We start from the raw sequence: 21,673 nt of genomic DNA on the forward strand, positions 1-21,673 counted from the left end.
ATCCAGGTATGTGAGCTGTACCTCCTCTCTGGATCAGCAGGTATTGCAGTTTGTGTGTGTGCATGCCTGTTTATGTGTATGCTGGAAGAGATGGAGGTGAGAGGTGTTACTTGCAACCTCTCCCTTCTTTTCACACTGATGGTAACTTTGCCTGTGTTTTGTCTGCAGCACTGAATAGTATCTCTAGGCTTTCTCTAGAGCACCAGGCTGCTTGAAGGATGTACTGAGGGTCAGACAGATAATTCTTTGGGAACCTCAACATTATTATGTCTGCCTTGGAAAAATCAATTTTATATAAGAACGGTGATTGAAGACAAGATACCATGAGGGCCACCATCTGCTTTTTCCACTGCAGGGGAAGCGAGACATTCATTGTTTTTTTCATGTTTATTCCTTCTTTATTGTACGAACTGTTTGGTCTTGCTGTTACCATGTTAAACTGTCACCCGCTTTGTGCCCTATATTCTCACATCTGTGCGTATTTGTAATCCATTGTTTCTCCTGGCCTCTGCTGGATACCTCTAGTCACCTCAGTGTCTGGCCCTCTTTCTCTGCACATTCCTCTCTCCTTCCCTTAATTCTCACCAAACACTAAGGCAACTTCTCTTTTCCTCACTCATTGGGGTTCCTCTGCCTGCACTCTGACAGGTACCTTTCTTCCTCCCCATTGAGGGCCGGAAATGGTGAGACTGGCTTCCCTTCCATTTTTCGGCTTTTCCCCTATGGAGAGGCCGCTTTTACAGCTGTGCATAAAAGCAGAAGTATGGAGTGCTCTTCCTAAACTGCCTTGACTCCTCACTCTCCTGGGGGACAATTCCTACTGCTGTTAGTAGTGAGATGTGTGCTGATTCTCTGCCCTCAAGTATTACTGTTTCCCTCCCCTGTAAGGGAAGGCAGCTGCCCTCTCTGCAAAGGGATAAGTCCCCTCACCCTTTGTCCACATTTTCCCCACCTTCCATATTAAGGATCGTAGGAGGCGAGTAACTGGCTCATCGTATAGTTGATACAAATTGTATCGACTACACAATTAGTTAAGGGAAGAAGCTCAGTCCTGCCTCGTGCTGGGAACTGTATCTGCTGTGGCTCTGCATTTCAAATGTGGTAAGAGCCAGGCTGGCTGCATTTTAAAATGCAGGGCTGCATTTGGGATAGCTCCCGGACCTGGCATGAGCCAGCATTGAGCCGGGCTTGCTCAGTCCCAACTTGTGCTGGGTCCAGCAGTCCCTGTTGGGGGCGAGGGCGGGGGGGAGGGGGAAGGGGGAGGTCCCAGTGAATGCAGAGCTTCTGCTTGCTGTGAGTATGGGCCTGCCACAGGCAGAAGCTGCTTAGTGGCAGCTTCCCCTGCACCGCCCCCTCCCCCCCCTCCCGTGCTGCTGCCTTTAATAAAGGTGGCACTGTGGAGATGGTGCTGGGGGAAACCAGCTTTTAAGCTGGCACCTCCAAGCACTGGCTCCTGCTTCCCCTGATACAGAGGCAGCAAGAGAAGGCTTACATCCCTACTCTATATTGTGCTGGCTGCTTTCAGCTTGTTTATTGTGCTACTCCCATCATGAGGTGACTAGTTGCACTTGCAGCTTAGTGTGCGAGTTGGCTCATCTGCAGGCTAGAAGGTAAGAAAGATATGACTGCCCTAGCACTAAATGCCAGAAAAATCCTCATAGCCAAGAAGGGCGTCTGTGGCAGGGACTACACAAGTATCCTGTTATGCCTCGTGAGTTCAGCACAGAGTAAGGGATACAGCATGCTGCTTTGCCATTTCAGGAGTATCCTAACAAAGGAAATGTGTCTGAGAACAAACAATTCTATCCTATTCCCCCCTCCACCTTGTTCCCCCTAATGCACTGTTGACTAGCATTAGGGGAGGGTATGCCGATCTCCACTTATTGACCACTTTTCCTCACTCAGGATACATCTACACTACAGAGGAAGATCAAAGCTGACACTGTCAATCTTCCAGGGTTCAAATTAGCCATCTAGTTAAGACAGCTAATTGGAAGTGAGAGGGGCACTCTGGTCAATGCTGGTAACCATGTTTTCATGAGGGGCAAGGGAAGTCAAAGGAAGAGTGTTCGTCCTTCGACTTCCTGTAGTGTAGCCTGCGCCAAAAGCTGAATTAAGCTACTTCAACTTCAGCCACTCAAGTAACGTAGCTGAAGTTGCATATCCTACCCTCAGTGTTCACCTGTCTGCTCCATATTTTGCCTCATGATGTGCTGCATGGGCATGGTGAGGATGACACATTTTGAGTAGTAGGGCTTGGTTTTATACTTTCAAAGTTATTTACTCAATAAGAAGAGTCAGAAATTTAAGTTTAAAAAAGAGAATGAGGGGTACCTAAAATGGAAAGGCTTGCTAGTTATAAGGATTGAAAGTGCTGGAGCCTTTATTCAAGAAGCTTCATGTGGCTCTGTAGCTATTACATGGTATGAAGTTTCTGTTAAAAGAGAATCATCCTACCTGGTCGTATATTGCATGAGTTACTTTATGCTAGCAAAATACCACAACTAGGCTAGAGTAATGTAAGCATGCATCCCCCATTCCCACCAACACAATATCTTGAAATCTCTCTGTGCTGTGGGAGGGAGCTGTGCAAAATGAAGAAGCATTTTTAAATTCTTTTTTATATTAGTTTTGCTACCCACATCTCATTTACTTGTGCACTGTGTATGCAGCTTGAATTTTTTATAGGTTACTTACAGTTAGTATGGAATCGTCAGTGAAATTGGATTTTAATTTTACTACTGTTTAATAGAGGTCAGATAAATGCATCATGAGTATATATGGAAATATTTGGTGTAGAATAGAAGCTTTACACTGACTTCACAACAGTTTTCTCCAGGAACAGAAAACACCAATCTTTCATCAACATTTGTCTCAGAATCAGAATATTTTAAATAAAACTTACTGTAACTTTATACATTAAGAGGTTGCATTATCCCAGTGAAGTAAATATAAGGCTCATAGCTAGGAGTTGCTGAGTTGTAGTCCCATCTTTTCTGTTCACTCACTCTGTGGTCTTGATTAAGTTATTTACCCTCTGTGCCACTTATTTTTTCCATCTGTATAACATTATCAGTTGGCAAGATTAATTAATCAGCACTCTGTCCAGTACTATATACTTGATCCAAAGCCAGCTATAGCCAATGGGCATCTTTCTAGGAAGCTGGCTCAGGCTATCTTGGACTAACCTGCTGCTCAAACTCCTCCTGGGTAGTACCAGACTTAAGAGTTCCACTGATTTGAACAGAACAGCTTAGCGAGAGAGAGGGTCTTCTATCCTTATGTTGAATAGTACCAAGCTTTTCAGGTAGTTCAGTTGAAATGCATGCTTGAGAAGGTGGTAGAATATAACCCAGAGTAAGGTACTGCCCAGTGTTAGTGAGACTAGTAAAACTGTGCCCTATGTAACTACTACTTAATATTGTAAACATACTAGTAATTGAAGGCCAAAATTACACCCTTACTCATAATGAATAGCATTGTGATAGGGCCCTGTTCCAGAACTACGCTCCCAAATGTATGGACACTGTTTAGGAGATTAAAAAACCCTCTTCTGGATGAGTCTCAGGGAAGCAATACCCAGCAGAAGCCTCTTTAGAGGATTACTGAGCCCTCTGAGTTACTGTAAATGCCTAGCTCCCTGCATATCACCATCAAAAAGACAAGTTAGAAAGCTCTCTTATGTGGAAATAAAGGGTTGCTTCTTTCTAGCCAGCTTCTACCAAGTTTGCCTCTTGATATCTGCTTCTAGTAATTGAATTCAGTTGTACCAGCTTCTTATCATTTCAGTACTGGGAATGCTGCTTCTCTTATGATCCTTGGGTTTTTTTGCTTGGGCACACACGGTTTTTAAAAGGAAAACTGAGACATGGAGGAGCCATGCCTCTGAGGCTGCCCTTTTGAACCCTCAAGGGTTGTCTGTCATAAGCACCTGACTCCATGAGCAGGCCTTTTTGAGGTGTGAGGGACAATCCAACATGAGCAGGAGTACTGGAACTCTGGCCCTGGCACAGCACGTACAAGGGAAGGCACATGACTAATGGTGAACATATTGGAAGCAATCATTTAAAATCTTAGTTCTATGAAAAGAAGAAGTAACAAAGAGTTGAGAATATCCCAATTTAATGCTTTTTAACTACAGCAAGACTTGGACGGTGTTATCGAAGAGAGAAGAATTAAATTGCTAGTTCAGTTTCATAGCCCAAAGCAAAGCAATTAAAATAAAAATTTCTTACGAGGCACTGAGGCAAGAATGAGGACGTAGGGAAAAACCATATATGATCATCTGTTGGATAGGGCTTTTTTCTTTGTGTTTTACAGCTCTTCTAGTTGAACTCACCTGAGGTTATGCCTACGGTTAGTGCTGATGAGATCTGCAAAACTAAAATGTCTGTTCTAGTAACTAGAGGTATAAATCACACTCGGTTACCAAATTTTGTAGGGTGAAAAATCTATTTTCCATTTTTCAGTTATGCTGATTGAGGTTATAGTTATGAGAAAAATTATTTTTAAAATGTGAGAACAGTTTTTTGCAGACACTAATATTAGCATTGGTATGTAAATAAGTTGTGTTAATGGATTTAAAAATACATAAGCCATAGGAAAGAGATTGTGTGATAGGAACACAGAAAAAGGGGTATGCAGTGTTGTCATATGCCATTCGACAAACAGTCCAAAGAAGGAATTCCACCTGTCTTCCCTCTGTGCCTTGCTCTGGTGGTGTTACCTTTGGCTACATTGGCAGTTATATTTCTGTAATTTAATTGATAAACATTGCTGATTTGTTTGGGTTTGGCTGCAGAGCACCATGGTTGGTAGATGACCGAATGGATAGATGTGAGTGATGATGTTTCTTGATGAGTGCTTGACAAGACACAGTGTAGGATACGTAAATAGTCTTGTGGAAGCCATAAATAGGGAAGAATGGACACAACAAATGTATCCCGACATGAGACCATATTTTCCCATTAACTGCATGCTGTTTTACATTGCATGGATTGGTCATGAAGTGAATGAATCATTTCAGCAGCAAAGTGGTGGAGTATTAATTTTGTATGATGGGTTGCTATTAATGCATCACATTCCTCATTTGTTAGAAAGGTATGCATTAAAAATGGCTAAGTGATGTAATGCCAATGATTCTTTAGGAACTGCAGATATTCCTAGCTATGGCAAAGACAAAAAATATCAGTTTTCATCACTATTTAATTTTCCAGAGAGCTACAGAGTCCTTCAAAATGCCACAGTAAAAGGTTGCCAGGGGCACAGGGATTCTAGATCAATTATATGGGTAGCCTGCTACAATTTATCATTTGAAGATAGCATCTATGTGGATTTGAAAGAGTAAGCTAGTCAATATCACAGGACATAGATAGAAGGACACAGACAAGGTAAGAGTATTAGAGATAAAAATAGAGCAGTGCAGCAAAAATTGTGGGGGATGGTATAAGAGAAATGCTGAGGGAGCCAGGTATTTTAATATAATTGCTTTGGATATAGCAGTGTTCAGAAAGAATTATTCATTTTGAATACAATAATCCATTGTTCATCCAGAGCCATTAGTAAAATCAGATAGAAAGACGAGAAAAGGTAAAGTATGTATTCATTAAATGAAAATGGATATAATTATTTTAATAGATCTTACTTGTTTAACTAATGTAGGTGAATGAAAGAGCTAAAAAAAATCTGAATAGGAATCCCCTAAAATCCTATGAGAAATCTTTGAGAGGATTAACAAAAAAGATAAATTAGGTTGTAAAACTGTTAGATAAGTCCTTCACAGTCCTTGTTCCATCACTGCTGTTTGAGACTGAAAAAGAGACTTTCATAACTAGCATTAAACCCCCCCCCCCCCCCCGAAGAAAACAACACTGTGTGGAACTCATATAAATAATCAGTAAACCAGAGGCAATTTTTTTTTTAGAGAACATGGCTTGTATGAGTGAGGTGATTATTATACAGGTTTGTTTTCTAATGGGTTACAACATATTTGGGAGCAGTAGTACTGTACTTTTATTTGAGGTAGACACATAATGAAACCTCTTATAGTAGCTAGATTTAGAATGATATCCGAAATGTAAAGAGCTTGTGAAAAAGAGAAATAGCAAAGGAAATGGCATTAAAATGCTAGGGCAGAGTAGTCTAGTTAGATTATAATTCTGCTTCATTCTATTCTTGTGGTTATTGTCATGGGTGCTAGCCAGGAAAAGATGGTTAACTCCCTTTGTGTTCTGCAGAGGCAAATTATGTTGTCCTGATGAGCACCGTTTAGTTAATTGAAAAACATCTTTATAGGCTATTCACCTTTTTATTAATTTTAGTATATGAATTCACATTGTAGGAGAATAGGGTAAATCAGATAGATACGCTTCATCAAATTCAAGACTTTAGTCAAGAAATAGTGGAGAATAGATTCAGAGTGATGATCCCAAATGTTTAGAGCTCTCAGCCAGCTTTATGCTGTCTCACAGAGCTCATCTCCCTACATATCCCACTGCAACAGCTATAGCTGGTTGGAACAACGCTGCCTCCAGGATTACATTTTAACAAATATTGGTCAAGGTGAACCCTCATCTTGTGTTTAGAAATCATGTTTGGAGTGACCAGAATTGTCAAGGGGTTAGACTCCCAAACCTTTTCCACCTTAAGGGAGGATGTGATAGAATATGAGTTGTCCTACTTCTGTAGCCCTCTTCTGCAGGATGGAAAGACCCAGCAGTTGCCCTGTTATGGGGTATCATTCTACATCTGATGATCTGTCAAGAGTTATCCTCTGTTGAACTTCAGCAACCTTGTATTTTCTCTTTTCCAGCAGGGGATAGGTCATGGGTTTTTGCCTAATTGTCTTTATATACCAAACTAGCATGTCCATAAGAATGTATGTTTATTTAAGAACTAGCCAATTAGCCCGTCATAAGACGGGATTTTCAGGTCTCTCCTCCACGTCGGTCTTCTCTCTTGAGCCTCCGGTCTCTCTCTTTCTCTTCTCCTCCCCCTCCTGCTCTCACTCGGGGGACCACAGAGCCCAAACGGTCGCTTGCGCTGCTTGCTACCACACGACAGCCTGGCTGAGCGGTGCAGAAGTCAGCCGAGCACCACGGTGGGAGGCGAAGGGGGGCGGGGTGGTGACGTACACGGCCAGGCCCAGCCCCTTGGCCATGTACGTCGCTGCCCCGCCCTCTTTCCCCTCCCGCCATGGCACTCAGCTGACTTCTGCGCCACTCAGCCGGGCTGCCGTGGGGGAGCAAGCGGCGCAAGCAGCTGTTTGGGCCCCACACTCCCTATGTAGCATGGGCCGCCCAGAGGGAACAGCCAGCATTTCAGGCAACAGCGCTGCCCAGAGGGAACAGCCAGCATTTCAGCAACAGCGCCACCCAGAGGGAACAGCCAGCATTTCGGGCAACAGCGCTGCCCAGAAGGAACAGCCAGAATTTCAAGCAACAGCACTGACCAGAGGGAACAGCCAGCATTTCAGCGTTACAGACTCTCAGACACTGGGCTACTATATATATGACGGCAAATAACAAAAATGTAAATAATCCTGGTCTGTTTAAAAAGCACCCTGACGTACAAATGTAGTCATGTTAAGAGGGTTACTTTGTTTACAGATGGAAGCAGGAGTAGCTAGATGGCTTCCTACTGCTTCATTGCAATGCTGCCTTCTGGCTTAGAATCTGAATTTAACAGCCTTGCTATTAAGTGCCTGAGTGAAGCAATCCCAAGTCATGTCCTCTATAATAGTAGCCTTGAATGGTGGTGGTACAAGGAGGCAATATAGAACTCTTACAACATCGACAAATTCCCCACTACAAGGGTGAGTCTCTGGGTTTAGGACTGAGTTTCTCTGGTAGAGCAGTGTATAGCAGCCTAAGCCATTAATGCAGTAGGATTTTAGGATACTTACTATATTATAGGCTCATACTTGATCATTCGGGAAAACATTTCTCTCATTACACGGGCCTTTTGAAATACATCTTGCGGAAGAGGTAGTCAAACAGTGGCTTTGAAGAGAAGTCTTTACACCCACTCAGACTCAACATTTAGTAACCCTTTCTTTATGCTATCTTCTAAATGCACTTTCATGGCACACTTCCAAAGAGCAATTTAAAAAAGGAAAAGGCTGAATAACACTGGGTAAAACCAACTGGGATTTCAGTTTGGCTTTAAACACTGTTGCTGTTGCTGTTGTTATAGTTAAAAAAACAAATAGTCCTGATTTCTTTTAGTCAGTTGCTGCATATTTGAATAAAAGACAGAGTATGACCTGTTAGTCAAAACCTGTTCCCCCACAATGTTTCTGTTCTGTTTTGTTATTATTTTAATAGGCCATCTCTAAGCTGCATTATCATATGTGAATTCTAGCTGCATATTTTTAAAAATAATTTATTTGTAACTGTCATCACTATCTTATGAATAGGTTGCCAACCAACCCTGGGAGCTATACTGTCAAATATTTAAAAAAAATATTTGTAAGGGTATGAATATTTCCATTAATGCATTTATCAAACAGTCACAGCTATTCACAGCTAGGTTTATGAAAAGATCTCTTTTCTATTAATACTCTCTCTGCCGCAAAAATCCAACATTGCTTGATTTTTGTTTTTTAAATAATGCAGCAGCATTCTAGTTTTAATTATCTTTGATGACAACACATTCAACTTACATAATCTTGTATGCTAAGAAATCTCAAGGCACTTTAAAATACAGAGCCCTAATAATGTGCCCAACTGTACCAAGCTAATGATGAAAAGTGAAGGGAAAAAGAGGGAATTGTTGATCAAGATTTTAAAAGTGGGACTGTTCCTGATATCCTCAGGCAGAGAATTCTAAAGGCTCTTGCTAATTCTTAAATTGATGCTAGGTACCAGGGTGATGGGATTTGTGGGGGAATGGTAAAACAAGTGACTGTGGTCCAGATTAATTGAGACTCAGATTGTGAAGAACTTAACAGGTTAAAAAAATCAGTGTAGTATAACTAGATTAATTGGTGCATCTGAGCTTGAACTCAAGTTGAGAACATTAACAAGAGAGAGGGGATATGGAGAAATGAGCACATGCTGTACCCTGGCAATATTCCAAAGGTGATGAAGACCAAATTCACTATGTCAGTGCACAATTTAGCAAGCAGACACACTTGCTACTTGCTGGACTATTCCCAAATATAATAGAAAAAATAAGCACTTTAGGAAGTCTAATTCTGATGGAAGATATCTGATCATTGCAAAAGTGAACCAGTGAGTACCTATGGTTAATATAGCCAATAGGGTAAAATAAAAAATCCCAACAGCATTAAAATTATACCTTACACTTTCAAGAGCTGTAACAAAACACCCTGTTTTCCAGTGTGGAGCAGCAGTTGATATTTACATGGCTGGAAAGGGGAGAGATCAGTAGAAAATAGGAACATGCAGGTCTGGTGATTCACACTTCTAATTACTATCAGTTCTTTAGCCAAAGCTGCTTTTTTATATATTGCTTTTTCAATGGCTGTAAAAGGGGCCCATCTGGCCGGCGCTATAGAGAACACATTGCCTGCCTGAGGCATCAGGGCCTCCAGAAGTGTCTATATGGATGGGATACTTCCAAACAGCTCATTAGTCTTAACAAGAGTTGGAACTATAGTCCTGAGGGAATTCTGCAATTGTTGCATAGTAAAATTACATTTGCTCCAGGACTGGAACTTTGAAGATTAGGAAGTCCATATGATTATGTGCAGCTAAAAGGCAAGGCGTAACTGTACTGTTTGCAAAGTGATAATCTTTCGTTTATCTCATGGAGGGCCAAATCCAGAGGTAAGTCTAATTAGGTGTAATTTACGCACAAGTGTTCTAATATATTATTTATATTACAGTGGCTTTTGGAACCTCAGTCACTGTGCTTGTCCCTGCCTACCAGGGAGTCTATATGTCAGACAAGGACTAATAACTTGCCTACACAAGAGTATATATACACTTTGCAGCTTTTAGCAACAAGGCTGAGTTGACTTAGCCGTATCACTAAAATTCAGTGTCTATGAATGCTGTGTGTCAGCACTTGTGCCAACAAAATTCTTCCACCCCCAGTGAGCAGGTTTTGCTATGTTGGCAGGAGAACACTCATTCCCAAAAGCAGCATTCACACTTTTACTTGACATGACAAAACTTTGTTGTTCTCCGGGGGTTTTTTAAACACCTGTGAATGGAAAAAAGTATAGTTGATCAAGTGCAAGTATAGACATACCCTAAGGGGGAGAGGCTGGATAATTTCATTCACACTTGCTTTTGTCATCCTTAAGAGATATGTTCCTCTAGGTAAGACTTAGACTGCATTTGAATGTTTTACCAATATATCCTCTTCCATCGAGTAAAAAAAAACAACCCCTATATAGCCTGCGCATGAGTATAGCCCGCGGGGGGTGAGGTGGGGTGGGGTGTGGTGCAGGGTTTGTAAAAACGAATATAACCCGCATGTTATATTCGCTAAAAGACAGTAACTAGTTCGAGTAGGAGTTTGAATCTTCTTTTATTCAGTACCATTATACTGGAAAAATCCTAGTGTGGATGTAGTTACACTGCTGTAAATATGACTTACACCAACAGAGCTTGTTCCTTTGCCTGTATGGAAAAGAACTACATGTATAACGGTCTTTTTGTACAGATATAGTTGCATATGCCCAAGGGGATTAGCTGCATTGAATATGACAATATAGTTAAAGCAGTATAACTTTCTAGCTCAGAAAAGGTTTAGACTCCCTTTATATTCTTTTGAGCCTTGCCTATGTTAAGAAAATTTGCTCTGGCATAACTACCTCAATTGTAATGTAACATGGTTTTTGTCATTTATTTTGTATTATTTTTGTCTTAGGGTTGCAAGCAGCCATTTGGAGCATTTAGATAGAGACTGACAGAATGCTACAGGTCGAACCTCCGTTGTCCAGCATTCTTGGGACCTGAGTGGTCCCGAACAATGGAGTTTGTTGGGTAAGAGGAGGTTAAGGCTCTCCATCTGGCTTTAGGCTCTGCTCCTAGCTGAGGCTGCACTCCCTGCCACTGCCTCCATCGCCCCGCCATACCAGCCCAGACCGGGGCTGTGTCCCTCACCACGCTCGCCCCAGACAGAGGCCAGCACCACTGCCATAGCACCGGTCACATTGTGCACCCAGCTGCCAGCCCCACTAGGGCTGTGTTTCCCACCTCACCAGCTGGGGTTGTGCTCCCCACCACCAGCCCAGATCAGGCTGCGCTTCTGAACCTGCCCAACCAGGGCTTTCTGGTCCAGCAATATCCGTGGTCCTGCCAGACCACGGATGTTGCCAGACCAGAGAATCCCAGATGTTAGAAGTTCAACCTGTATTAGAAATAAGTAGTTTTTGAGGCAAAATTTGAAGACAAAAGGCAGTGGGGAAATGAGTCTCTCTCAGCTATTGGATGCAGTGGAGCTGTCTGGAAAGAACACAGAAATCTGAGTGGGAGAAGGTGGCTAAAGAAGCTGAAATCAAATGAAACTTGCAGAGGATGGTGTGACTAGGAATTGTGAGAAATGAGTGGCAAGATCGGCAGAGTGAAGGATAACACTGAAGATGAGGAGTGAGTATGATAGGAAGCCAGTGGAGCAAGAAATACTCTATTTGGATTCCCCCTTCTCTCGTCAATCTATTTAGATTATCTAGAATTCTAAGATACCTTTTAGAATATTTTATTTTTGTGGTATCATCAAGCTTTCAGCACCTTAAGATCTGCTTTGGGCCTTTCAGGAGCTTACTAATGAGACTTTTAGTCCTACTGTAGAAAAAGTCCCAGGTCGTTTAGACAAGACACAGCATATGTCTTTAAGATAAGCCATACCAACTTTATGTTGCACATAAGAGGCAGAATAAATTTCTGATCTCAGGGTTGGAGAAGAGAGCTTTTGGAGTTGGGAAGTGGAGTTGTGGGATAGGCAGTTTAAGATGCGATTTGGCACATGTTATTCCAAATAAGAAAGCAAATAGGTTTTGAGACGATATGTTAATGGTAGCATTTGATTTTGAAATTAAGCCCAGCAGGTAGAAAGATCCTGTTTGGATTTCCAATGATATCATTATTATTGTGCTCGAACACTTTTTATTTTAATTCATTTTGGTACATAAATGTTACTGCCTTCCATTAGATAAGCACTGGAATCTCACCTAGTGATGATGTTAACCCTGTCTAAAAAGGTTATTTTAAAATGCATGCAATTACCAATGGGGTCATTTGAATTGTTTTGCCTGCAAGGTTATTCTGACTGGCTACATATTTGCATTACATGTAGCAGCCTCAGAGATAAGAGGAAGGGAGGAGGGAGCCACATCGTTTTGTTAGGGAGCCAATCATCTAAAAAGGAAGATCTGCACAATCTTTATTTTTTTAAATTGCCAATGTGTTTACAATATGGTGGGGACTGTCTGAGTAACCAGGTGGAAGACTCACCTCTGTGACCAGACTGTTGAAGGTAGTTGGTCTGCATATCCATGTACACAGAAAGTCACATTCTGTGGCTACTTACTTAGGTGCTTATGGGGTTCACATAATGAAAATAATTAGTCAGTTCATAGGAATAAGAGAGACAACTCCCATTTCAATAAAAGGAGTTACACCTACTTTACCGTAAGGATAAAGTTGTCTTGATATGATTCAAAATAGCAGAAAAACCGAGCAGAGTATATCACTCTAGGCTGTGTATAATATATATTTGTGGCAATATGTCTCCACAGTGGAACTCTGAGGTGAGACGTAAAGATCCACATGGCCAAAACCCCATGTAAGAGAGGAGCAGCAGGCGACATCTACTAATTTGCTCCCAGGCCCAGCATAGTATGCATCACCATGTCTACTGTATATGGATTCCTTAGTTCCACAACACACTCTGGCTGTGAATTCACACAGAGTCCCACTGTTTCAGCACATTTTCAGGCAAGGAAAAACCCTTTAAAGAGAGCAGTTGCCTTTTTTTTTTCTCAGCATAGAGCTAATATTGTTTTAGAGCCAGAAATGTACCTGGGTACATATTCAGTCTGTTAATTTATCTTGTTTTTGTCTTCGATCAGGCTTGGTTTTTCAGGGCTTACTTCCAAATTTGTTTGCCTTCCCTATTATAGGGAGTAATTACCTAACGTGGCTTTCCACCAACTTTTAACTGAATTGTATGTGTTTACATGATATACATTTAATAATGCACTAGTATTAAACAAAACAATTTGTACACTAATACAATTCATTTTCCCTTACCCTCTAATTTTCTTTTGACTCCACCTATTAATGTTGATGTCAAGGAGGTCACCCATAGTGATAGTGATATTTTTTGGCCTTTTTTAAACATTAGGCGTGATAAGAAACATTAGGAGTGTAGGCTCTTCAACATCAAGGTATCATCATGCTATATCTTTATATATCATCATCCTATGGTGGCCACCTGGAAAACGAAGAGCCAGATCCTCTGCTGGTTTAAATTGGAGCAGCCCAATGGATCTACAGTGATTTGCCTTTGTCAGGGATATGCTCCAGAGCAGTACTTCTGTTTATGAACAGAGGAACTATAACCCCTATGTGGGCTGCTAAATTGTAGTGGGCATAAGGAGCCCACTACAATAAAGCCTATTGAAGTACTTATTAAGAAATACTTGGATCCTACTAAAAGAATACCTTCACTCTCCTTATGAAACCAGAATATACCCCATGATGCAGTGATCCTCATTGAAAAGCTCTAGCCCACATATGTCCGTTATTGTAGAGAATAGATATGCAGATGGAAGTTGGTGATATGTGAAGGATCATTATGCTGTGTCAAGATTCATTTTAAAGACCATATGTATATTTTTAAAAAAGAAAAACAAACTGCTTCATGAGCCTGGAGAGAAGCATAAATCATGTATTTTTACCACCTCAAAAGCCCACCAGAAGATAACCTCTGATATTTCAAATGCAGCAAGCAATCTAAACACATGAATCACAATTTGAGTTCTATTATACCCCTACTGATGCATACCACTGTGTAATTTATAGACATGTGTAGCAGCAAAATACTGTTGCCAACTTGTGACTTCTGATGACTACAGCCGGGCCCCGACTTACGAATGCACCATCTGCACTTACGAACAGCACAACTGTATATAAAAGCATGTATTTCCGACTTATGAACAAATAGAGTTACAACCAGGTGGAACGTAACCTGTTCGTAAGTCGGGGAACGGCTGTATTCCATAAAAAATGCAACATGTTGATTAGTCTTAGAATTACTACAAAGGTAGTCAAGAATGTAATGAACTGTAGGTTATAGCACAGTTATTTAGGGCTGATTAATTATTATTGATTTTAATTAATTGTCAATTAAAGATCTGGAAGGTTGTGGGATCTAGTCTCAGTATCAGGCAGAACAACTCAAGGTTATTAAGTTTGTAGTCTGGTTGGGAATCCCAATGTGCACAATGAAGACACACTATTGAGGGCAAAGCAAAGTTTTAACTATTTTTATTAGCGCCATTAGTAAAGACACACAAACTCCAAAAACTCGTAAAGAGATAGAAAATATGTGGAGTTAAGGTGTTGTTTTGTACCATTCTTCATGTATGTTCTCACATACTTACTTATTAACATCCTTCCTTGGGGATCAGGTGGCAAGAGACAAAGGAATTGTTGTGTCTTTGGCATGCTAAGCGATGATCCTGGTCCCTGTCAACTGATAACACTTATGTCCTTTGTGTCCCCTCCTCCCCCCAATCTTACATGGTGGTCTGGCCTATTATAAGGCTTAGGGTCTATCTTGAATATTTATTCACAATATCTAGCCTCCATTGTCCGTATCTAACCTCCTCATCCTAGTAATGTTGGATTTTCTTTATCCTATAGATTAGTATATTAATAATGTCATCTAATTATTATATATATCAGTTCACTGCCAAGCCAACTTCATGGTTAACCATTTGACAACATTTTATACTAAAATATCTAAGCTTAGTATCAGTTAAGTGTTCTTGTGTTTACTTGGAATCACTATGCACAAACTCTCCCCTTAAGCATGCTGTTCCCTGTTCCCCAAGACTCAAGGTAACTGTTGGACCATTTACTTCTGCAGATGTTCACAGGCCTTGAAGTTCTATGCTTAACTGTTTAGCTAGTGTCTTATGAGATGCAGGCTTGTAGGGTTTTTGTGTGTTTCTGCTGACTAAAATAAAATGCTAAAGCTAGAGTTATAGGGTGACAATATGGAATATAAGGGGGGGAAAGCACAAGATGAGATGGAGGATGGGCCTATATGTGTGGCAAAAGACGAGAGAAGACTTCCTCTCATTCCTTACACCTCTTTTTTGACAACCCCCAACTCATAGTCTTTTAATTACTTGAACGTAAGAACTGCTCCTGCAAATTGGTAATCAAATCAACTTTTTAAGTTCTTCATCTCCTTTGGGTTTTAACAGGATCAATGTACCATATATATATTTTTTTTCCTTGGGTTGTATATTTCCTTTTAACCAGTGATAAGTTGGAAGGAGCCTTACCTATTTATTTTTGAGGAAGGGTTAGCATTTTTCATATAAAAAATCAAATGCTAATGAGTTTCTCCATCTTCAAAATTTTCCAGTATCCCCATTTTTATTTTTAGGTCATTGTCCAAAGACTTCCTTAATGGTACTAGAGACAAATGTAGGATAACTAGGTTTCTGTTTTGACATTGGGTTGCTTTCAGCCAGCTTTCACTTCTCTCTTATGCCAGAAAATTAGCAACCTGCAAGAACAAAATCCCTCAAAGCTATGAGTGAAAAGCCTGTTTAAAAAGAGGCAGCAAGTGAAGCAGTGTAAATACACATAGATACCTCTGTGTGTCCCAGGTGGCCCTAGCATGCAATGGTGTGATAAGTAGATGCGGGGGGGAATTTTTCTTGGCATTTGTCTTTTGAATCCTGCTGCTTTTGACATTTTTATAAATTTTTATCAAGAGACTTCGTATTGGAAGCATTGAGGATAGTGAGATAGTTCAAGGTATCTGTAATGGGATGTGTAGTCCTTTGCTGCCAGGTCATCATTTCAAATCCAGCCCAGGTTGCTAGTGATTAATAGTGCGTATCAACTAACAGCTGTTTGGTGGCCAATATGAAACAATATAGTGAGTGGCCCTAGTCTAGTTCCTATGGACAATTGTCCAATAACATAGAAACCATAAACAATTTGTGTGTCTGTTGCAACTCCCAGCACAAAGCCTAGGGACTGTATCAGCATGGAAACTGAACTGCTTTTTGTCACTCTTGCAAGTTTTATCAGACCAAAGTTGAGGCATGTGGTAGGAGGGCTGTGGTGAAGCTTTTGGTGTTGCTGTCTGATCTGTACCTGTACAATGGAGATAAAGAGACTTCAGTCTCCAGTGCTGCTGTCAATTCAGCTTCTTGAGCATGGACAGTCAATAAAATAACCTATAAGGTGAATGTAATAAGAAAAATGGCTATAAGTCTCCCTTCTCTTACACTGACATACATAAATCACAAATAAATCTTCTGAAGTCAATAGAGTTACTTCATATAAACTGGTGTTAGTGAGAGGAAAATCAGTCCAAATCAGAAAAAGTCCTTGATCAGTCCTAAAGTAAATGTGCCTTATATTTTTTGGGGAGGGTGGTAGTGGTGGGGGGGTGATTGCCTCTGAGTGAGCTTTACAATATTTAATTAATGGCAGTTTCAGTCTTCCCTCTCAGGTAACAAAAAAAGTGGTGGCCTTGCAATAGATACTGTGATGTACTAATTACAAATATATTTGCAGGGGAGGTTCTTGGCCCTGCTAAATCTGCTTTGGCACTATGATGAGGCAAAGCAGATAAAAAGCTGGCTTATATGACCCTTTGATATTCCTTCTTGTGTAGGAGAAGCTGAATTTATTGGCCCAGTTCTACCTTGTACCCAAAGCATAGGGATGTGTCGGGAATGAATGGAGACATGATCTGAAGCACTGTCCTGCTTCGGTGATATTAGACTGCTGGAAGGGGTCTTAAGTAGGTGTTGCAACTTGTGCAAATTAGGAACTTGCAGAATCAGAGCACTTTTTTGCTGTGTAACAAGCACTGCTGTCCATCCCTGCTCCTGACTGATACACTGTGATACTTAATTGACAAAGTGTCATTGAACATGGAACTACTGCATCTTTGTATTCTAACTTCTTAACAGGGGCAGAAAGTGGTATGGGTGTATTGTTTGGGAACTAGTACCTAAACTGTTCATCTCCTAGTTTCAGAGGGGTAGTGCGTTAGTCTGGAACTAGAAAAACTTAAAAAACACTAAATAGTCTTGCAGCACCTTAGAGAGTAACAAATGGTACCATGATGATACCATCTACATTTTTTGTTACTCTCTAAGGTGCTGCAAGACTATTTGTTGTTTTTTATGTTAATCTCCTAGTTCTTTGTAATGTTTTGGTTGTTATTGTGGTAATGCTAACATTGTCTAAGGAAAAATACGGGGGAAAATGTCAGCTCAGTATTTCCTGGTTTTTCTAGTATGTCATTTTAGAGTTTGAAAGAATACAGCAGAGAGAGGACAACATTGTATTGCAGGAGCCTTAACTCCAGCTTTAGAAAGATTTTGCTAGTAAATTTATTCTGGTAGTTTAATATTAGAATTTGAGATCTTGCTTTTTTTAGGTTATTCAGGGGTTTGTAATTGGAATTTCTCTTCTCTTATTTCAGTACTGAGTCACTGTGGGTATTAAACTGTGCGCCTGACTATGTTCCTACTGTTTGTTTTTCCTTCTCAGATATTGATGAGTGCGCTGCTAAGATGCATTATTGTCATGCCAATACAGTGTGTGTGAACCTGCCTGGATCATATCGTTGTGACTGTGTCCCGGGATATATCCGTGTGGATGATTTTTCATGTACAGGTAAGCTTTTTACATCCTTGTAATAGCATGAAAATATTCTGTTTTTAGTGTATTCACCAATTGTATACCAAATCTCCCCTCTGAAATACATGACCAAATTATAGTTGGCCCTCTGCAAATATGCAAGTGGGTGAGAGTGCATAAGGAGCCTTCTTTCCTCTGCACACCTTTTAGGGGACAGACACAGAATGATCTAGAGTTCAGGCACTCTTTGTGATCAACACCATCAGCTTAGGGGGTCTACCTAGAAGTAATGAAGGAGGCTATATGGTACCTGTCTACCTTACTTTCTCATTATATGTCCAGTGGAACTGACTGAATGTAAGGGAAACTCCTGCTGCATCTTGTTTCCAGCTTTGATAGGTGCCATTATCTGACTCCAGACACCTATCGCTTCATTAAGGCTTAAAATGACTGATTTTGTGCTCCAGACGAGTGTAATATTTTTTAGTGGTGAGAGGGAGCAGAGGGCATTCTATTTGTTGTTGAGGGGAAGAAGTAAATGTTTCTCCAGTAGCCCTTTGGAGCTTCTCAGTAGTTTGAAACACCGGAATTAATCTTGGGAGAGATGAATTAATGAACAGCGTCAGATAAATGTCAAAGATGTGAAGCGATAGGTAAATTATATAGGTTGCACCAAATGAATGCTGATTAAACCACATCATCTTGTATTCTGAAGAGGCTATGTATAGTGCAGATAAACTAATCAAAATATTAGAGAGTTGGAATTTTTACTGAGATGAATTTTTGTATCTTTCTGCTTGTAAAGCCAATGTTCTTCATTGCCATGAGTCCCTACACTATCGGGCTCAAAGGAAGAAGAAAATTAGAACATTATAACAAATAAAATGACCTGAAATATTTTTACGATATATAACAATCTCGTCACTTTAAAATTCAAATATTTCAGATATTCCAGGACAGAAAGACACAAGCATATCAGTTTACCACGCAGATGTAGTGATACATATGCATATCTGTATAATTTTCTTAAACATTTGTTTGTCTGACAGTCTCGAAAACGTTAGTGTTAATGCTGGAAGTTAAATTTGAGAGTTCCTATTTCTACTTTTTCTTGGTCTACAACAGAGATTATCAAGGGTAGAGAACAAATACAATTGTTGTATACACCAGAGTAGATAATTTTTTAATAAGTATTAGCAAAATCAGTCCTTAAAAGTCTAAAAGGATCTTGGATTAGTCTTATTTCCATGTACACATCTCAAGGCGACTTCCCTCGCTATCACAGAAAAATTATTTCTCCAGAATGTGAGAGAATCTCCTGAAGTGCTCTATCCTATCCATGCCTAAAATGATAACCTCATTCAATGAAGACCCTCAATCAAGGCTATGTTCAGAACCTTCGGTGTGTCCCTGGGGCAGCATCAGACACATTTACTGAAACAGAAATAAGTAAACTTGTAATAAAACCAGGTTTTGATATTATATTGGACAGTCTGCTTTCTCAAGTAGAAAGATGGTCAATATGAGAGTAATTATTCCAGGCTGGAAATCATGCTATGAGCTATACATTATCCTTAGGGAGAATCACAGAGACTATCTGCTCCATGACAACAGTGACGTAGTGTCATAGAGCTTACAGCAGCTTTAGAAAAGTCCTCACTTCCTGAGACAGGATGATGCTAAACAATTTACTTCAATATAGGTTTATTTTCCCTACACTTGTGTGTACGTTAATCATTTTTTCTGCCTTGTAAGTAAGTCCTGAGTTCTCATTAATCTTTTACAAACCATCATGTAGGAAACAGTCAGTCATTGAATTTTGTGGGGTGTTTTCTTTTTTCCTTGTATACCCAATCATTTTTATAATGATGGTAAACCTTTTTGATAGTCGGATATTACATTTCACTGCTAATTTCCTAATAATCCTTTCATTCCAGCAAGACAGTGCCATTAGACGTGGAGATTATTTAAAACACAGGGTATTTGTGATATACAACAAAAGTGTAGAGTAATAACACAAGTGCTTGACAGTAATGGGTGAATATTCATTTACTGCATAGATGCACAAAAATCTCTGTAAAAGTAAGAAATAATTGAATGAGTGAGAGAACATATTCTGTGCAGTTTTCATTGCATTGCTAAAACCATTAATTTTTTTAGCATCCCAGGTAGGGGTTTTGAAAGGGTTCATGCGTTCCACATAGTTGAGGAGAACCCTTGTTGCAGTGGTAATTCATAATTAGAAATAATTCTGATTGACTTAATTTAAATTCATTTATTATTGTAATTGTGCAATGTAAGACATCTTTTTCTTAGGATTTTGCTTTGAATAAAAGAAAAGTTGCCTATATGAATGCAGCTTAGAAAATACATTTAGCAAATACTTGCCTTTTGCCTACAGTTGCTGCTACTGATGTCTTTACAAGCCACATCGAATGCAGCAATTGCTCAGTTACCTAATATATTCTTAGGTACTGAGTCAAAGCCAATGGGAAGGCTGTTTTTGATTAATTATATGTTTTGGGACCAATCCTGAGAGAGCTAAGCTTTGTGAGAAAATAAAGATTACTCTGCTTATGTGTAAGGCAGTTAAGCAAACAAACGGGTCTCTTTAGAGCCACAAACTTATCAATGTAAACTTTTCATTTTTATTTTCTGAGATATGTGAACAGTTCTGAGTTTATTTTATATAATTCTGAGCCAAAGGCAGATGTTCTAGATCATAGAGTAAGCAGTGTACTACTTCTGCTGGAATAACTCAAGAAAAACCCAAATGTGGAAGGTACTGTGAGATTTCAACTTCTTCCGTAGTTATTGGGCCAGATTGCCGAAGTGCAGAGGACCATCAGAATTAACCATTGACCTCAATGGCAGTTGAAAGCATTGAGTACCTCAGAGAAAGTGCTCAAAACATGACAAGATGTATCTTGACAAGGCATAAAGCTTTGCTTTAAAATAATAAACTGAATGCAAGTGATATAATGTTTTAAGATGATATAATGTTGATTGGAGTCACCAAGCAGTCTTACATCGCATATTAGCACAAGAGCTGGTGCAATGGGGTTCAGCTCTGGTATATTCTTATCATTCTGTTCAGTCTGGTGATGCTCTTGACCTACACACCAGCAAAGGTGTGTTAATATTTTGTAGTCTCCTATTCTTGGAGCTATGAGTTGTGTATATTAATTATTTCAATGAAAGACAGTTATGAACAAAAGTTACTGCTCAATAAGAAGCTTCTTGCAGTCATACTTCATTATATTCAAAAGTTGGTTAACTACTCTAAGTTAAATTACATCGCAGGCCACTCAGTAAGTGGAAGCAGAGATACTTTGTCTTCAATTCCTGAAGAAGACTATTGACTAGAGAAATGTGCTTCTCACTCCCAAGAGTGGCACTGCAGTGTGAGATTTACTGGCCATCTGTACTAGTTGCCAGTTAGTGGTTGCTGTTGACCACAGCATGCTCACTAGTTGGCTGGTAAATCTAACCTTGTTATCTAATAAATAAGTCAGGCAAGCTTGAGAAAACAATAGCTGTCCTCTTTTCCTAGCCATATCCTTCATGTTATGAAAAGTTTCTGCCCTGTTGCTTATATTGGAAAGGAAGTCCCCTGTGAACTTTCTTGCTCTAATGTACTGGCACAGGAATTATTCCCAAATATATATTACTTTTTTCTTTTCTAAAGTGTTGTTATGAATCTTGTATTTTCATTTTTGAAGGGTTGCTTCTGTCCTTTGAGATTTTAGATTTTACGTGTCTTTTTCTATATCATTCTGTGCCTCAATATATTGCTTCTAACCTGCATTCTCCCTTTGCATCAGCTGAACAAATCAGCTCCTTTGTCTTAG

At 39.9% G+C, this 21,673-nt stretch overlaps 1 protein-coding gene across 6 annotated transcripts in view; it reads left to right on the forward strand.

Moving 5' to 3' along the window:
- NELL1 (neural EGFL like 1) overlaps positions 1-21,673 on the forward strand; it is a 469,358-nt gene that overhangs the window by 210,964 nt on the left and 236,721 nt on the right. For all 6 annotated transcript variants that reach the window (XM_075927737.1, XM_075927739.1, XM_075927741.1 and 3 more), the window contains exon 13: positions 17,733-17,858. In XM_075927737.1, the coding sequence (XP_075783852.1) occupies positions 17,733-17,858 (126 nt within the window). The remainder of the gene's footprint in view (positions 1-17,732; positions 17,859-21,673) is intronic.

The sequence above is a fragment of the Pelodiscus sinensis genome, chromosome 4 (assembly GCF_049634645.1).
Source record: "Pelodiscus sinensis isolate JC-2024 chromosome 4, ASM4963464v1, whole genome shotgun sequence".
Lineage (NCBI taxonomy): Eukaryota > Metazoa > Chordata > Testudines > Trionychidae > Pelodiscus > Pelodiscus sinensis.